The sequence below is a fragment of the Rhizopus delemar genome, genomic scaffold, assembly GCF_000149305.1.
Source record: "Rhizopus delemar RA 99-880 supercont3.11 genomic scaffold, whole genome shotgun sequence".
Classification (NCBI taxonomy): Eukaryota; Fungi; Mucoromycota; class Mucoromycetes; order Mucorales; family Rhizopodaceae; genus Rhizopus; species Rhizopus delemar.
Window position 1 is genome coordinate 806,947 of NW_027137837.1, and position 15,066 is coordinate 822,012.

General features: G+C 35.8%; 6 protein-coding genes across 6 annotated transcripts; 4 read left to right on the forward strand and 2 right to left on the reverse strand.

The window, feature by feature from the left end:
• Window positions 1-99: 99 nt before the first annotated feature.
• On the reverse strand, window positions 100-1,363 carry RO3G_12987 (uncharacterized protein; the record flags this gene model as incomplete). Its single annotated transcript, XM_067667571.1, has 2 exons — window positions 100-1,101; window positions 1,280-1,363. 2 exons carry the CDS (start codon window positions 1,361-1,363, stop codon window positions 100-102), a joined length of 1,086 nt encoding a protein of 361 aa, XP_067523672.1.
• A 1,720-nt stretch (window positions 1,364-3,083) lies between these two features.
• RO3G_12988 (uncharacterized protein) lies at window positions 3,084-4,482 on the forward strand (the record flags this gene model as incomplete). Its single annotated transcript, XM_067667572.1, has 5 exons — window positions 3,084-3,370; window positions 3,462-3,558; window positions 3,616-3,775; window positions 3,831-3,924; window positions 3,984-4,482. The coding sequence occupies 5 exons, from the start codon at window positions 3,084-3,086 to the stop codon at window positions 4,480-4,482; spliced, it is 1,137 nt and encodes a 378-aa protein (XP_067523673.1).
• A 1,550-nt stretch (window positions 4,483-6,032) lies between these two features.
• Window positions 6,033-6,789, forward strand: RO3G_12989 (uncharacterized protein; the record flags this gene model as incomplete). Its single annotated transcript, XM_067667573.1, has 2 exons — window positions 6,033-6,299; window positions 6,355-6,789. The coding sequence occupies 2 exons, from the start codon at window positions 6,033-6,035 to the stop codon at window positions 6,787-6,789; spliced, it is 702 nt and encodes a 233-aa protein (XP_067523674.1).
• Window positions 6,790-7,595: 806 nt separating this feature from the next.
• Window positions 7,596-9,241, reverse strand: RO3G_12990 (uncharacterized protein; the record flags this gene model as incomplete). Its single annotated transcript, XM_067667574.1, has 3 exons — window positions 7,596-8,910; window positions 8,960-9,095; window positions 9,151-9,241. 3 exons carry the CDS (start codon window positions 9,239-9,241, stop codon window positions 7,596-7,598), a joined length of 1,542 nt encoding a protein of 513 aa, XP_067523675.1.
• Window positions 9,242-9,889: 648 nt separating this feature from the next.
• On the forward strand, window positions 9,890-12,094 carry RO3G_12991 (uncharacterized protein; the record flags this gene model as incomplete). Its single annotated transcript, XM_067667575.1, has 6 exons — window positions 9,890-9,922; window positions 9,982-10,073; window positions 10,256-10,474; window positions 10,635-10,734; window positions 10,785-10,883; window positions 10,943-12,094. The coding sequence occupies 6 exons, from the start codon at window positions 9,890-9,892 to the stop codon at window positions 12,092-12,094; spliced, it is 1,695 nt and encodes a 564-aa protein (XP_067523676.1).
• A 744-nt stretch (window positions 12,095-12,838) lies between these two features.
• Window positions 12,839-15,012, forward strand: RO3G_12992 (uncharacterized protein; the record flags this gene model as incomplete). The annotated part of the gene is made up of 4 exons (XM_067667576.1): window positions 12,839-13,254; window positions 13,303-14,057; window positions 14,112-14,202; window positions 14,250-15,012. 4 exons carry the CDS (start codon window positions 12,839-12,841, stop codon window positions 15,010-15,012), a joined length of 2,025 nt encoding a protein of 674 aa, XP_067523677.1.
• Between the last annotated feature and the right edge of the window lie 54 nt (window positions 15,013-15,066).

Here is a 15,066-nt window from a genome sequence, read left to right on the forward strand (position 1 = left end):
CATTACAATCTCTTTGAAACATTTGTTTATTGGCAAATGCGGTATGAATGGTAAAGTTTTTGCCTTGGGAAGGCGTAGAATTCGAGGTTGACACAGAAATCACTCTGTACAACAGAATTGTTGAAGTATTGCCGTTTGAGTGCTTTTGTTTGCATTGGCCAAATAAGGATGGAGTAATACAGCGAGGTTTTCAAGATGCTTGCTGAATTTGGTGTTCTTCATGATGGGAATATGTTGTTTCTTGTCAAACATGATTGCGATTGAATCCATGATTTCTTTCATACGACCAGTTGATGCAGCCTGAAGTTCGAAAATCAATTCTTTGTCCAACTTTGCTGAATTATCTGATTCAAGAACGTCACAAGAAATGGTGTTGAAAAGGGTGGCACCAGGGCTGCGAGTACTGTTGCAATCAGCGAGGGTAAACATCGTATAGGGTTGTGTTGCATGACTTCGAGCAAAGTGACTTGAGCAGCGGGTAAGGAAGTAGGTGGTGGTATCATTGTATTTGCTGTTCAATTGGCGCATTTGATAAACGTAGTCGATATTGCTGATGCATCTTGCAGTCGGATCATTCCCCAGTGCAAGGCTTCTGGTGACACTTTCCGAATCCAAGTAGATGGCGCATGTAAGAGATTCCACCTTGCCGCACAAATCAAAGTTCATCGTTGTTGCACCAAGGCAGGGTTTATCTTCTTTATCAAGTCGCAAGGATGAAGTAACGAGCAAGTTGCATGACTGAGTACCAATTACAAGTTTCTTTCCATCGCTTGTATTGAGTGTTGTTGGCCATACATCGGTATATCTGGTTTTGAATGCCGGAGGCAAAGATGTGTCAATTGCTGTGCCTTTCTTGACGCCAAATTGTTCCCGGTGGATAACAACCGTTTTTTTGCGACCATAAGCTTCAATTGCGTTCAAAATAACGGCTTGGTGGTTATCAGTGTTGAATAAGATGGCACCGGCAAAAAGCTGTGCAACGAAGTATTTGATTTGTGGGTGATATCGCCAATCATGATTTGCAAGGCGGCATAATTCGTCTGATAATTCAATGTATTGTCGCTGTTGAAGAAGTTTGCCATAAGAGCAAACCCAACAGTTCTATTAAATTAACTTTAGTACCCTGAAATCAAAAAACTGTCACCCAACGGACCCTATTAGCGGCCCTATTAAAGTGCATAGTCTTAAATTTCGCCCAAAGGTATTAAATAGGAATTATCAGACCCATTATCCTTCGTGTAACGCTATATGTAAATCATGTTAATAATGGATCTTTAACTTTTTCGCTTATATGTAACCTCAGAATGCATTCAGTTGAGTTCTCTATACATTGAAAATGCAGTAAGTTGATGGATGATTGCATTTTTGGTTTAAATACAGCTGAACTTTACTATGATAAACGTTGCAAAACAACTTCGACTACATCGCTGAATTTTCTGACATACGAAAATATTCATCTATGCATTTGGCAGAGTCATCATGGACTTTGAAGTGCACAGAGTGATATCCGTATTCACAAGCTACCTGGTGGGTGGCAGCTACCATTTTCTGGTAAGGTAAAAATCTAGCTTTGCTAATAGTCTTGTGCTTACACTGAAGAAATCGGTAATTCTTAAATGACTTTAATAATACTAATAAATACGCTCCGGTGTATTCTGAAGCGGTAGCAAAACGTTTTTTTGTCGTAGGCTGGTGATTACAAGAAGCCATCTGCAATGAGACGAAGTTGATCCTCGTTGCGATCTCGGTTGACAACTCTATGACCAGAAAGTGACCTGACATAGTGGGTTTCTCCGTCATATTCAAGATTAAAGCCTTTCAAAGCAAGAACATATTAATTTGCTACGTTTTGAAACTGTTTAAATTTGCTGAATCGTTCGGCTATAGCTGCGTAAACATCATCAGAGATCATGTCAATTTTAAAAAATAGAGTGTAGAAATTTTAATAGGGTCCGAGTTAAAAGGGACCATAGCACACATGATTTTTAAAAATACGACTTTTCTTTCTGAACATGCAAAATTGATATTGACCACAAAACGGCATCATTTTTATTGGCTAGCAACATCGTTTTTGACCGTGTGCGACTTTACTTTTTGAAATGGCTGTAATCTCCTTTCTGTTCTTGCGTCTTTGTTTCAAATGCCAAAAATACAAAGCATTTCTTTTTACTATTTCACTTGTACAATCGCTGCATGTTCCCTCCTTTTATTTAAATTTCAAGAGCGGAGCGTGTCTATGCACTTCTCTTCCTTGGCTTACAGTATGGGTCATGCAGAAAACCAAAGTGTGGCGATTGGACACGAAAGATTTGAAAAACAAGCGAAACACGCGGCAGTGACCACAAAGCAGATAAGTTTGCTTGTAACAATTGCAAATTGAATATATCAATGTCAGAAGAAATCGCTTATCATCTTTAAAGAATGATCAAGGGAATTAAATTTTTGTGGAGACAAATCACGTAAAGAAACTGACCAAATACATTTTCAGATTTTCTATAGGAAGGCTATACTTGGCAAAAATAAAACATATAATGGACAAAAGAATGACACAGCATTTTAAAAGAATGTAATCCGACTATCTTTTCTTGACAGTAGCACTGTGCTTCAGAATAAACAAAACTTTACGTATGGCAAATTATTCAATTTTTTAATAACAACTAGCTTAAGCAAAGGTAAAAATCATCTAGTCTTTCAATAGTTGTAAAGAAAGAAAGAAAGAAATAAAAAGAAAAAAACTCTTGGCATCGTGTTTTATTACAGTTGTAAATGTGGCTTCACAAGAATTTCTTATCGTGCGGAAGTGTGTATAAAAACTTTTCGCCAAATATGGAGAAAAACATGTAAATTGACCATTTATTGATTCAAGCGTCTCTTTTAGGTCTTTGTAATTAAATGACAGAGCGCTTCCCGAAGACACCGGATATTGGGCTGCTCTCATTCGCTCTGTTTTTTTTTTTTCAGCAGACATGAGTAAATTTTACGAATTACAGTACATATACAAATGAGCCATAAGTTTTGAAATAATCTTTTCTGTTCTTTTCACTTTTCATTATAATTTTTCTTTCATAACCACATTGTTAAACATGACTCCAGTTTTATCAAGGAATCCTCTCTTGGTTCTTTGCTTGCTGTTAGTAGCAGTATTTATGACATGCTTAATACATGTAGCAAGAGGCATTGACAAGCCTCTAGAATTACAATTAGATCAACCACTATTCAACCAGTCAATACAAACCACGCGCCAAAATATAATCACAAGAGAGAGCACCATTTTAATAGAAGAACAATGGGAACAATGCTTGCATGAAGGAGAGGACTCTCAATTTTATTTATCCATTGTTCTCATCGCTCGTATGGATAACCATACCAGGTAAAAGTTAGGAAATGGCATATTATCACAACTAATCATCTTGTTCAATTTTCAGAAATCGCTATCAACAGTTTCAAAACTTTATAGATAGCACATACCTGCTTGCAAAGCATTCTGAACAAAAAATCGAATTACTTTTCATCGAATGGAACCCTCCGATCGGAAAGCGAAGAGTACACGATGCCTTTGTGAGTTAGAAAATAAAAGGAAGATTATTGGATATACTTACTTTTTATTAAATGTAGCGATTCCGCAAGTCAGAGTATTTAAATTATCGCTTTATAACTATTCCACCCAAAATGCATGACTCTTTTGACCAACAATACGGTCCTCTGAGTGTATCTGAAGGAAAAAACGTGGGCATTCATTTTGCTCGTGGTCAATATGTGGTTTTCGTCAATCAAGGTAAGAGCCAGCTTTTACTTCCATTGTAAATCTTGTTGATTAATGTTTATGATAGACAGCATCTGGTCACATAGCTTTATTAATGCTATTAAATCCAAAGCTTTTGAAAAGGATACTATTTACCTTCAAGCTCAACATACATATGAGACGTAAGCTCTTTTCATGCCATGTTAAAGTTTATATTTCACTGTAGACTGACTTTATTTAGACGGGATAGTCTACCGTCAACTATTGTTGACTTGGAAGCCTTTCCAGATGATGCAACTTTACACAATGCCTGCAAGCTTCGTGACCAGGATTGGGGAAACTATCAATTAATTGATCCCAATAAGCTAGAAAAGCATTGGAATGATAAAGATCAAGTAGATGATTTTGCCTTGGCTCACAGAGACACCTGGAAGGATTGCATAGGGAATCGGGCATCAAGACAAGTCGCACGGGCCCTTGCTGAGTTTATTCTTACAGTGACTAGCACTTTTAATAAAAAGTTAGTTTACAGTAAGGATATGCTTACATGTCATCAGAAACATGTAAATGAATCAGAAAACATGCTTAAAAGCAATACGAATAACAAGGATAATTTGACTAAAGATGCTTTAAGAAATCAAACGGCTGGTGTGAGCAAAGGTGATAAATGGTCTTTACATCCTGTAGATGACTGGGAAAAAGAATTGGAGTGTCTTGAATTTGGAACCAATTTAAGTTGATGAATACCCTTTTTTTTGGTTACAAGTCTATTTCCTTTGACAAAACATAATGATAGCAAGAAGAATAAGGAAAAAAAAAGGCTTGTTATGATTGTTTATATTCTTTTTATTGTAGATAAGATTTCAAGTTTTATTGAAATTAAAAATAGATTGCTTTGTATAAATAAATAAGCTTGATTGTAAAGCAAAAAGATAATTTTATTGATTATGTAAAATGTTTCATATGATTAATTGCATTGAAAACCAAAATAAGGCAGTTCAACCTTATGTTTCTATAACCGTCACACGAATGATAAGCTTCATGTCCATCAATACATGTAATACAAGCTGTTTTGGTTATACATTCTTTGTGTACAAACATAAGCTGAGTTAAAGAGAAGGTGAATGGCTCATTTAAGGCTTGTTAGTAAGTTTTATCTGATTTTTTTAATAAAGACTTGTTAGAAAAATCTTATCTGATTGTATTTCTCTAGACTTTTTGCCCTGAGTCTTATCTGATTATATCAAGTTGCTATGATATTAAATAAATCGATGACTTCCTTTTATTGTTTGTTAAAGATATTTTTGAATTACTTTGAGAGCATACATCTTTTATTAAGCTATAGAAAAATTCAAGGAACAACTGTTTTCAAATTTCTTTTAAATTGTATCTTGTTTGACGTGGAGATGAGTGTTGGCTTAATCTGAATGAATAATAGGATCTTAACAGTATTCCTATTATGAATATAGTTGCTATTTAATCATAATAAACTCATAAAGCAAATACGGTAGCGTGAGCAGTGAGCTGCTATTTGATATTTCAGTTGTTTTTATTATAAAGAGTTGTTTTCGACGCATTTTTAAAGACTTTATGAGTACTAGTGTTTGCAATACAGTTGCTTCTTGAATAAAATTTAGAAAAGAGAACGTACTAATCTGTTTTTATAAATGATTTCCTTATTTTTAAGGTTTGGCAGGAATTGTGCTTGATTTACACATAAGCAATCTAGTCAATCGAGCCCCGACGTTTATCGATCCGAAGAATTGAGTCAGTACAAAAAAAAAGAAAAAAAAAAGAAAAAAAAAGATTTGAAAGAATCGTGAATAATAATCAGTGTGTACAAAAATAAAGTAACCATACAAAAAAAAAATTTAAAGAAGAAAGTAGATAGGCCGCGTTCAGTTCATACAATTTCATAGCTAAACACATCTTGTCTAAATTAAAACCCTTATTAAACTTGGACGGATACATTTTTATCAATTCAATGATTCATATTAAATGCCAAGTTAACACCGATTGATAGATGTAAATGTAAATATTTTTTTTTTATCGGCAAGAATAGATCATCAAAAGTTTATGATGTTCAAATGTTGCTTTTCTTTTTCACTGTGCCTCACTCTATTCAGTGAAGCACACACACTCCCCAAAAAAAAAACCATATGAAATTCGACCAATGAGTGCTTAAAGATCACGGTCATTGAATTAAAACGTATAAAAATTAAACTTGGATTCTGCTTTTGGATTTTTTTTCTTTTTTTTTCAACTTGTAGTTGATCAAATATTAAAAACAATGACAGAAGCTGTGAATAATCAAAGAACACAAATCAATGGAGACTTGGAATCAAAGCCTCAAGCACCATCACCACAACCCCATGTACAAATGGTAGCACCTGTTTATACTGCTCCTACAGTTGCCAATCCTGGTCCTTTGGGTCTTAGTTCCTTTGCTTTGACAACCTTTGTTTTGTCATTACACAATGCTGGCGCTGGATTGCCTGCTGATGGACCCAATGCTGTCGTTATTGGTTTGGCCCTCTTTTATGGTGGTGTGGTTCAGGTAAAAAGAAGATGTGTGTGTGTGTGTAGAGGTTATTGAACAGTTGATTTCATAGATATTGGCAGGTATGTGGGAATTCAGAACAGGTAATACATTTGGTGCCACTGCCTTTTCTTCTTATGGGGGTTTTTGGTTATCCTTTGCAACTATCTTTATTCCTGGTTTTAATGTCCTTGAATCTTATGCTAATGCATCCTCATCTGTTTTGGAACAGTCTCTTGGTATCTATTTAATGTCATGGGCCATTTTTACTGGTATCATGCTTATTGCCTCTCACCGTTCATCTATTGGTCTCATCAGCTTATTCTTTTTCTTATTTATTACCTTTGTTCTCCTGGCTGCTGCTAAATTTAACAACAGCTTAACAACACAAGTTGCTGGTGGTGCTTTTGGTGTTATTACTGCCATTATTGCTTGGTACAATGCTTTATCTGGTCTCTTGACACGAGATTCATCTCGCTTCCTTTTACCTACTGGCCGTATCAATTAATTTCTTGTCATTCTCACATTATTTCTTATGCATCAAATATCTTCATCTGCTTTTCTTTTGCACATGAAGAACCAGAAAAAAGCATTTTTATTGTTAATATATTTAAATAATTCAATACTTGCTTTCTTTTTCTTGAATAAACTTGTTTCAATACTTATTATTACTTTATGCAAAATCAGTGAAGTAAGTCTACTTAATATCATGTCGTACAAACCCTGTAACTTTTTTTTTTTCATTTTACCCCGCATTAAAAATGCATTAGATTATTTAAGCGGATGTTTTACACTATCGGATTGGTATTGTCTTGTTGATCTATTGGTTAAATCTTGGCGACTTAAATTATCTAGTCTGTTCACATAAAAAAAAAGGGTTTATTTTTAACCGTTCTAACCTAAAAAACCTTTTACCCACAGTTATTCGTGGGAATGGAGCTAGTATTAATTAAACATTATTTAGAAAAGAGAAAAGAAAAGAAATAGAATGAAATCAGGAACAAGCATTTATAAATAAATAAGTCGATCATTCATTCTTAAAATATAAAATGCTCCATGGAATGATTACTTGATTAAACAAGATCAGTAAATTTCCCTCGGATTCTATTCTACCTTTGGGAATAATGTAAATTCTTTATCCGAAATAAGGTTCATTGTAACCTCTGTTCACACACAAACAGTTTGTCACTAAAAAAATCATGCGTGAGTATAGTTTATTTAGTCCGATTCTTCATCCGAAATAAGGTTCATTGTAACCTCTGTTCACACACAAACAGTTTGTCACTAAAAAAATCATGCGTGAGTATAGTTTATTTAGTCCGATTCTTCATCCTCGTCCTCATTGAAAAAATTTTCTATGACAAAATCTACAAATCCTTCATCCCAAGCTTCATTGTCTTCTACCAAATTACGAAACAGGTCTCCATCACCTCCACGCTTTATCCATACTCGAATGATCTTTAATGCATCTTCCTTTTTATCTTTCACATCAGCCCATTCTTCTAGTGCCCACTCACTCATAGCCCATCCAACATAACCACTGGTCAACACCTCCTTATCGACCTCAACAGCATGTTTATAATAAAATTCTGCATTCTTCAACAGCTGAAGTCGGTTACGTTCAGCGATCGGCAGTTGCAACTTTGCCCGTAGCAAGCTCAAGTCGCCCATCTTGTTCAAAATCCTCAGATTTTTGGATTCCACAGCCAAAGCAGCTTGAAACGATTTTGTGGCAACTGAAAGCAGATGCCAAACTTCTTTACCATTCTTTTCAGGCACGAGTGGGAGTTGCTTCTTGTGAGCGACCTCAACAATCGCTTGGCCATAAGATGTTAGAATATCACCTTTGTCACACAAGGCCTCTACCAGACGAGGGTCATATTGATTGATGATCTCGTCCAGTCTTTCAATCGCTCTATCAAACAATCGACTGTCGATCGTGTTGGAAGCAACCAGAGTTCGATCTGCCATGGCAGCATAAGTAGCAGCTTCCTTCAAATTAATCTGTATACGTGCTGCCTTTCTCTGTTGTTCTGCTTCTGAATCCTCTGCAGATCCCATTGGCATTTTTTCGTACCACTGCTCAGCGAGCGCTAGTTTTGCTTTTGCACGACTGAATAAATCCATTGAAGCAGGAAAAGAGGCAAGCATTGATCCCATAGTTGACATTGTCTCTGCTGTCGATAGCAGTGTCTCGATAAGTGAATATTCTGTTGTGGCCTCTACTTTGGTAACAGTTGTAAACTCTTCTTTATTTTCCTGGGTCGTTTCATTCTTTTGATCTTCTACTGGCCTTTCTTCTTCTTCTTCTTCTTCTTCTTCAGCAGGAGGTGCGTGCATTTCCATGTATTCTTTTTCCTGCAAACTGTACAGTTGGTCAAATATTGACATTGCTTCTTGTAAAGCAACGGCTGAAGCGCTATAAGCATTATCTATTTCTGTTGTTTCCTGAAGGATTTCTGATCTTTGATGAAGTGCTTGTGCTAAATTAAATTGTGCATCTGTTTTGTTGGTCTCCAAGTGCAGAGCCGCTCTAAACTTTTCAATTGATAAATCTACCTTTTCTAATTTATCCTCTGGGTCTGCGTGTGAAGGTAAAAAGTCTACTAAAAGAAACAATACGCGACCCCTATGAATCTCGGTTTAATCTCAAAAAATTTTGCTTTCACCTTCTTTACCAGTTATAAACACAGTCGGCATCTTTATCGTTCAATTCAAAGGCTTTCCCATACATTTCCGCTGCTCTTTCATAATATCTTTGTGCTCTCTCTCCAGTTTTGTAACGTTCACCTTGTTCTTCCAACTGAATTGCCTCTAGAAAAGAAAAGATCAAAATCACATGTCATACTTTTCTTCTTCTTCTTGTTACCTTCCATAAACTCCTCAAAAGTTTCTGGTTCTTTCTTCTTTTTAGAAGGAGCTTTTGGTTTTTGAGGCTTCTTTGCAGTAAATCTACCCATTTCGCTTGAGAAAAAAAAAAAAAAAAAAAAATACTGTAGCGCCACCTTAAACTGTTGCACTTTTCGGTGTTTTATTTTTTGACAGATTCTTGAGAGATTTTGATAAAGTAGACGCAGGGCTGCTATTGATTGATTTTGATTGCAAGGTGGTTCTCAGATCTCAAGGGTGATGTAAATATAAGCATTTTTTTATTGGTTTTGTTAAAATAGTAGCGATTGTTTGTGTATATTCATGCAAATATGTTTTAAATAGAGTATCGACTTTATTAAAGCATACATTCTATTTAAGAAAGCAAGAACTCTCATTTAAAAGAGTGGACTGATCAAATTCATGACCTACAAATGAATTAAATGCCCAAAAAAAAAAACCTTTTTCGACCCCAATGCTAACAAGTTCAACTGATCTTTTCATCTAAAAGTTTTCACAAGTCTAAAATTGACATAGAAAAGAAAAAGAGGCATCTTTAAATAAAGAATGGAGAAAAGATGAGCTGTGCATTACGTAAATGCAGAAAATTGTATTGTTTATTAAGGGTTTCCTTATTTGGACTATGCTTTTTTTTTTATGAAATATGCTTTAAAGGGGTTTTATGATTTTTACTTTTGTCTCTACCATTTTCTCTTTTTCTTTTTCTTTAGATATTTAAAATGACAGAATTGATCTTTGCTAATAACTTTTGGGTACAGTTATTTTGTTGATATCGTATGTCTACGCATAAAAATCTGATATAAGCATATAGGGCATGAAGGATGAAGGATTTAATGTATTAACGGCTAAAATGAATAGCAACAAAAAGACATTTGATGAAATAAAATCGTTTTACAATGTCAGGTAAATAAAATAATTTTTTTTAAAAAAAAAACAGTGCAACTTATTATATATCAGAGCCTCTCTTCATGAAGAATTCGGACGCAAATTAATGAAACACGCTAAAGCAGGTATGGGTCGTGAAGAGACCGGGCAAGTACTATGTTCATATTACATATGAGCTTATCCTAACACTTTTCATATAGGACCCTTTACGCTTTATTATCATCTGCTCATAAAGAAATGGAATGGGCCGCTCAGTCACACTTGAATTTAGCCCAGAAATTAAAAACTCGATTAGAAGTTGACTTGGATAATTTTATATTAGAACAAAAGGACAAAAGAAAATTAGCCCATGCTAATATCGAAAAAGTTTACAGATATAAAGTATCGAGTGAGGCCTATTTAGCAAAAGTGAAGGAAAAGTATGAATCGGATTGTGCAAAGCTTTATACACTTCAGGCACAGTTACCAAATGCAGCTGGTCGTGAAGCGGATAGAATAAAGCAAAAGATTGATAGAACTCAACAGGAAATTAAAGTTCAAGGCAAGTCTTTCTTTTTATAAAAAAAGATCTTTCTTTAGTCCTAATTTAATTTTTATAGAGCAAGAATACAAGACTTCATGTATTAAGCTAGCTGATGCAACTGAACAGTGGAATAAGGCTTGGAAAATGACGTGTGATGTAAGTTAAAAAATGCTTTTGATTGCACAACAATGTCTAATTTGTACTAGACATATCAAGGAATGGAAAAAAAGAGACTCGAGTTTCTTCACCACAGTTTTTCCATGTATATCAATGTACTTTCTACAGCATCAAGTCAAGATTTAGAAGTAAGGACATGGCACAAAATAATAGAAGCAGAAACGATTTATTTTTATTTTTTTACAAGTCTTATGAAAGGTTTTGGAAAGCTTTAGATAACTATGATCCAGAAGGTGATATCCAGACATTTATAAAAGAGAAAGGAACTGGACCCAAGATACCAGAGCCTGAAGTATTTGTTGACTACCTTGACGATCCTTCCAAGAATTACGAAAAATACACACTAGCCAATTTTGATTGTCCAAGTGAGCTTGTTGCAGACCATCCGCCCAAACCTGAATTGACTGTTCGAAATCTGACCGAAGAAACAAATGTGCCAATCGTTGAACGCAAACAATCGATTGTACGTAATGCCATCAAACCACTACCCTCTATTTCTACACCTTTGGTTCGGTCAAGGAAGAAGAGCATTCTGAAACGCTCTTCCTCTATCAAGGTCACAACCAAAGAAGAACAGCAAAAACCAGAGTTACAGCAGCAGCAACAGGATAAGAAAGAAGGAGTGGAAACAAAATCAACAGATGAAAACGGCGATATCAAGATCGACCCCCGTGCAAAGGTTGTGTTTGCTATTGGTAACAACATGTTTGACCTAGGTAATCTCGCCGCTGCTGAAGAACCTAAAAAGAATAACACAAAGGCTTTTCGTCGTCGTTCGACTGTAAGACAACGTCAAGCTGATCTTGATCCTTCCATCAACTTTTCTTATCAAAGTTTGCTAGAAGAATTGGGCATATTTGAGAATAAAGAAAGTCATACTCATTCTGTTCCTCCAAAAGAGCCCTCTACGACTTCCTCTTCAGAAGAAGAAGAAATCATTGTCACTAGGTCAAAATCAATCAAACAGCATGAATTACAGCAAGAGAACCAAAAGTATTATATTCCACAGCACCAGCAACCTTATTATCAATATCCTCCACCAACAACAAATACTCTATCCAACAGCTATTACACGCGCCAAAATATCTATCAACCCGTCAGCTATCCTTCCACCACTATGAAATCCAATCGGCCTATCTTGTTCTGGGCATTTACACTCACTGATTGGTACAGTAATAAACCTGAAGAATTACAATATACAAGAGGCACATGGATTGCTATTACGGATAACAGTCGAAATGATGGGTGGTATTATGGAATCAAGTACGATAATAGAATCAACTCACTTTCAAATGAAAAGGGCTATGTGGCTCAACATTGTGTTCAACTTCAAGAATAAAATTTTATGCATCACACACACTCAGTATGTACGTTACACCAGCTATGCTTTTGTTATAATACATGAGCTTTCTATAAAAGTAGATTCACTGCGTTCTTGCCTTTCCTTTTAAATCAGTGTGACTAGAGTACATGATGTCCGTGTCAATTTCTTTATTCTATTCATTGACTACTGCTTTAATCATTTTGAAAAACCCTTCAATTCTATTAATTCATTTCGTATCAAGCAGTTTGAACATAAAGATTCATTCAGACCAAGAAGCCTCCATTGAATTTTTTTTTTTTTTCGTGTGCCTATATTGCTTACTAAGTTTTTCTGCTCACTTTTTCTTTTCCAAAGAAAGCTTTATAAGTTTAAATTTAATAGAAAAGCTATTTTTAATTGAACAAGTTTTTCTCTAAACATTTCAAACAAAAATCAAAAGAGACAATTCAAGAGTTAATCTAGAAAAAATTTAAGATGTAAAATTGCTACAATACTTTAAAGAGTATTATGCTATGGCTCTCATTTAAAGCAGGTCTACAGATTTCTATCATCTTTTATAAAGTACAATCAATAGATGATGTAATAATGAAATACGGATATAAATGACTACATGTCACTGTATCAAAACATTCACTCATTTCTATCCCCGTCTGCGTGTATGTGGATGTAAAATGAAATTTTCAAACAAAGACTATTGTTTAAAAGCCAGTGCATAGCCAATTGATTTTCACTTATCATTTTTTTTTTTTATTTCTTTTTATGTTTGTCATTCGGAAACAACTTTACAAGAGACCAACGCCCATACTCTATAAAAGACACCTTTCCACAAATCCACCATCACAAACAACCACACCTTCAAAGCCTAATTCAGCACCATGTTCAAAACTAACAACATCTGATCAAGATCAACCTGACAACAATAACGCCTTTATTTCTTCCTTATTTTCCAAGGGAGCCACCTGGTTACCCAACAAGGTACCATGGCCATCTGTTGAGATTATCAATTCGAAAATATCCGAACTGTATCCACAATTGACAGCGCAACTCAGAGACGGATATGAAAAGCTGTGGGATTATTTGACCATGGAAGAATTTAGAAGGGTTGTGGAAGAACTAAAAAAGGAAGCGAGAGATGTGGATAAATACCCCGAATTAGCGCGCGATGCGATTGTGAGGTAAAGCCATCGACCCTGTGTTGAATGCCTAATGACACTATGATCTAGAGAAGGGTCTGATTTATCTGAACAAGAGGTCTCCTTTATCGCCAAACGAAAACGATTGCAGAAGACAAGCTTTGCAAAATTCATTGGTCGAGACCCTTCCGAAATTGATGAACGGGATATACCGGTGATAGGAATCGCGTCAAGTGGAGGAGGTTACCGTGCGATGATTGGTCTGACGGGTTACCTGAATGCGATGAAACAGAGCGGATTGTTGGACTGTACAATGTACTTTTCGGGTATCTCAGGATCTTGCTGGGCCATGTCACTGTACTATCATCCTTTTATCCAAGCTGACCCTCTGCGACTCAAGCAACATATCGAAAGACAAGTGAGCGTGCACTGGGCCAACATGTCTCATTTCTTGAGCACCTTGACCGCAAGTACTCAACATACTAAGGCACTCATGAGAGGCCTCATTCAACGTCAGCAGCAAGGTGAGATCAATTTGGTGGATGTTTTTGGTGCTCTTGTGGGAGGGTCCTTGTTTGTGGACAGCAAAAAGGCCTTTTCATTGGGCTTATCGAGTCAGCAGCAATTTTTGAAGGACGGAAAGGAGCCGATGCCTATTTATTGTGTAGTGCGTCATGAAGTGGGTCCTTTTGAGAGCATTGGAGAAAAGATGAAGAAGTTGAGTGAATTGAAATCAAAAGAATTGATAAAAGGAGAAGAGGAACAAAAGGTCAAACAAGATCAACTGAATATATATCAGTGGTTTGAGTTTACACCCTATGATATGGGATGTGAAGAAATAGAAGGTAAAAAAAATCTCTCTGGTCGTACAGCATACAAGCTTACTGAGACTTGTTTAGCTTGGATTCCTACATGGGCTTTTGGTAGAGCATTTGAGCAAGGAAAAAATACTGAAAGATTACCTGAACAACCATTGGATGTTTTAAATGGGTAAGACCGTTATAAAACTGCTCTGTTTACTGCTAACGCCATAAAAGTATGTTTGGATCTGCATTTGCTGCAAGTCTTGTTCATTTTTATCAAGAAATTCGCAGTTTCTTGCCTTCCAGTGCGCTTGAAAAATTTGATGGTACAGTCAAGCAGTTTGAAATGTCCATGTCCAACTTTCATCCCATATCGCCTTCTTACTTTCCTAATCCATTTTATAAACTTTCTGAAAAGACAGAACAAGGATTATATAGACCAGAAACCATCCTTTCTTCAAAGGAACTGTACTTGATGGATGCCGGCATGGATAACAATATACCTTTTTACCCTCTCTTGAGAGAAGGCCGAGATGTGGATGTCATCTTGGCCATCGACTTGAGCGCTGATATCCAAACTGCTCCACATTTTGCGCGTGCAGAGAGTTACATTAAACGACGTGGGATTGATGGTTGGCCTGAGGGTGCTGGATGGCCTCAGGAAAAGAAACAAGTTGATCGAAAGTATTCATTGGGTACTTGTACTATTTTTGAAGGTGAATCCAAAGAAGAAGTATCTCAAAAGACGAAAAAGAGTCGATCAATCAAGCTAGCTTATTTTCCCTTCATTTTAAATGAATCCTATGATCCAGAGTTTGACCCACAAATCACAGAATTTTGTAGTACATGGAATTTTGTATATAGAAGAGAACAAGTGGATAAAGTGATTGGATTAGCAGAGGCTAATATGAATCAAAATATAGATGCCATTCGAGAATTATTAATAAAAACTTGGAAAGACAAGAGAAAACAGAGACTTCAGAATAAAATAGAATAAATTTGTAAATAGAAATAAAGTATTAAAGAAAACACAGGCAAAATAACGCATAAA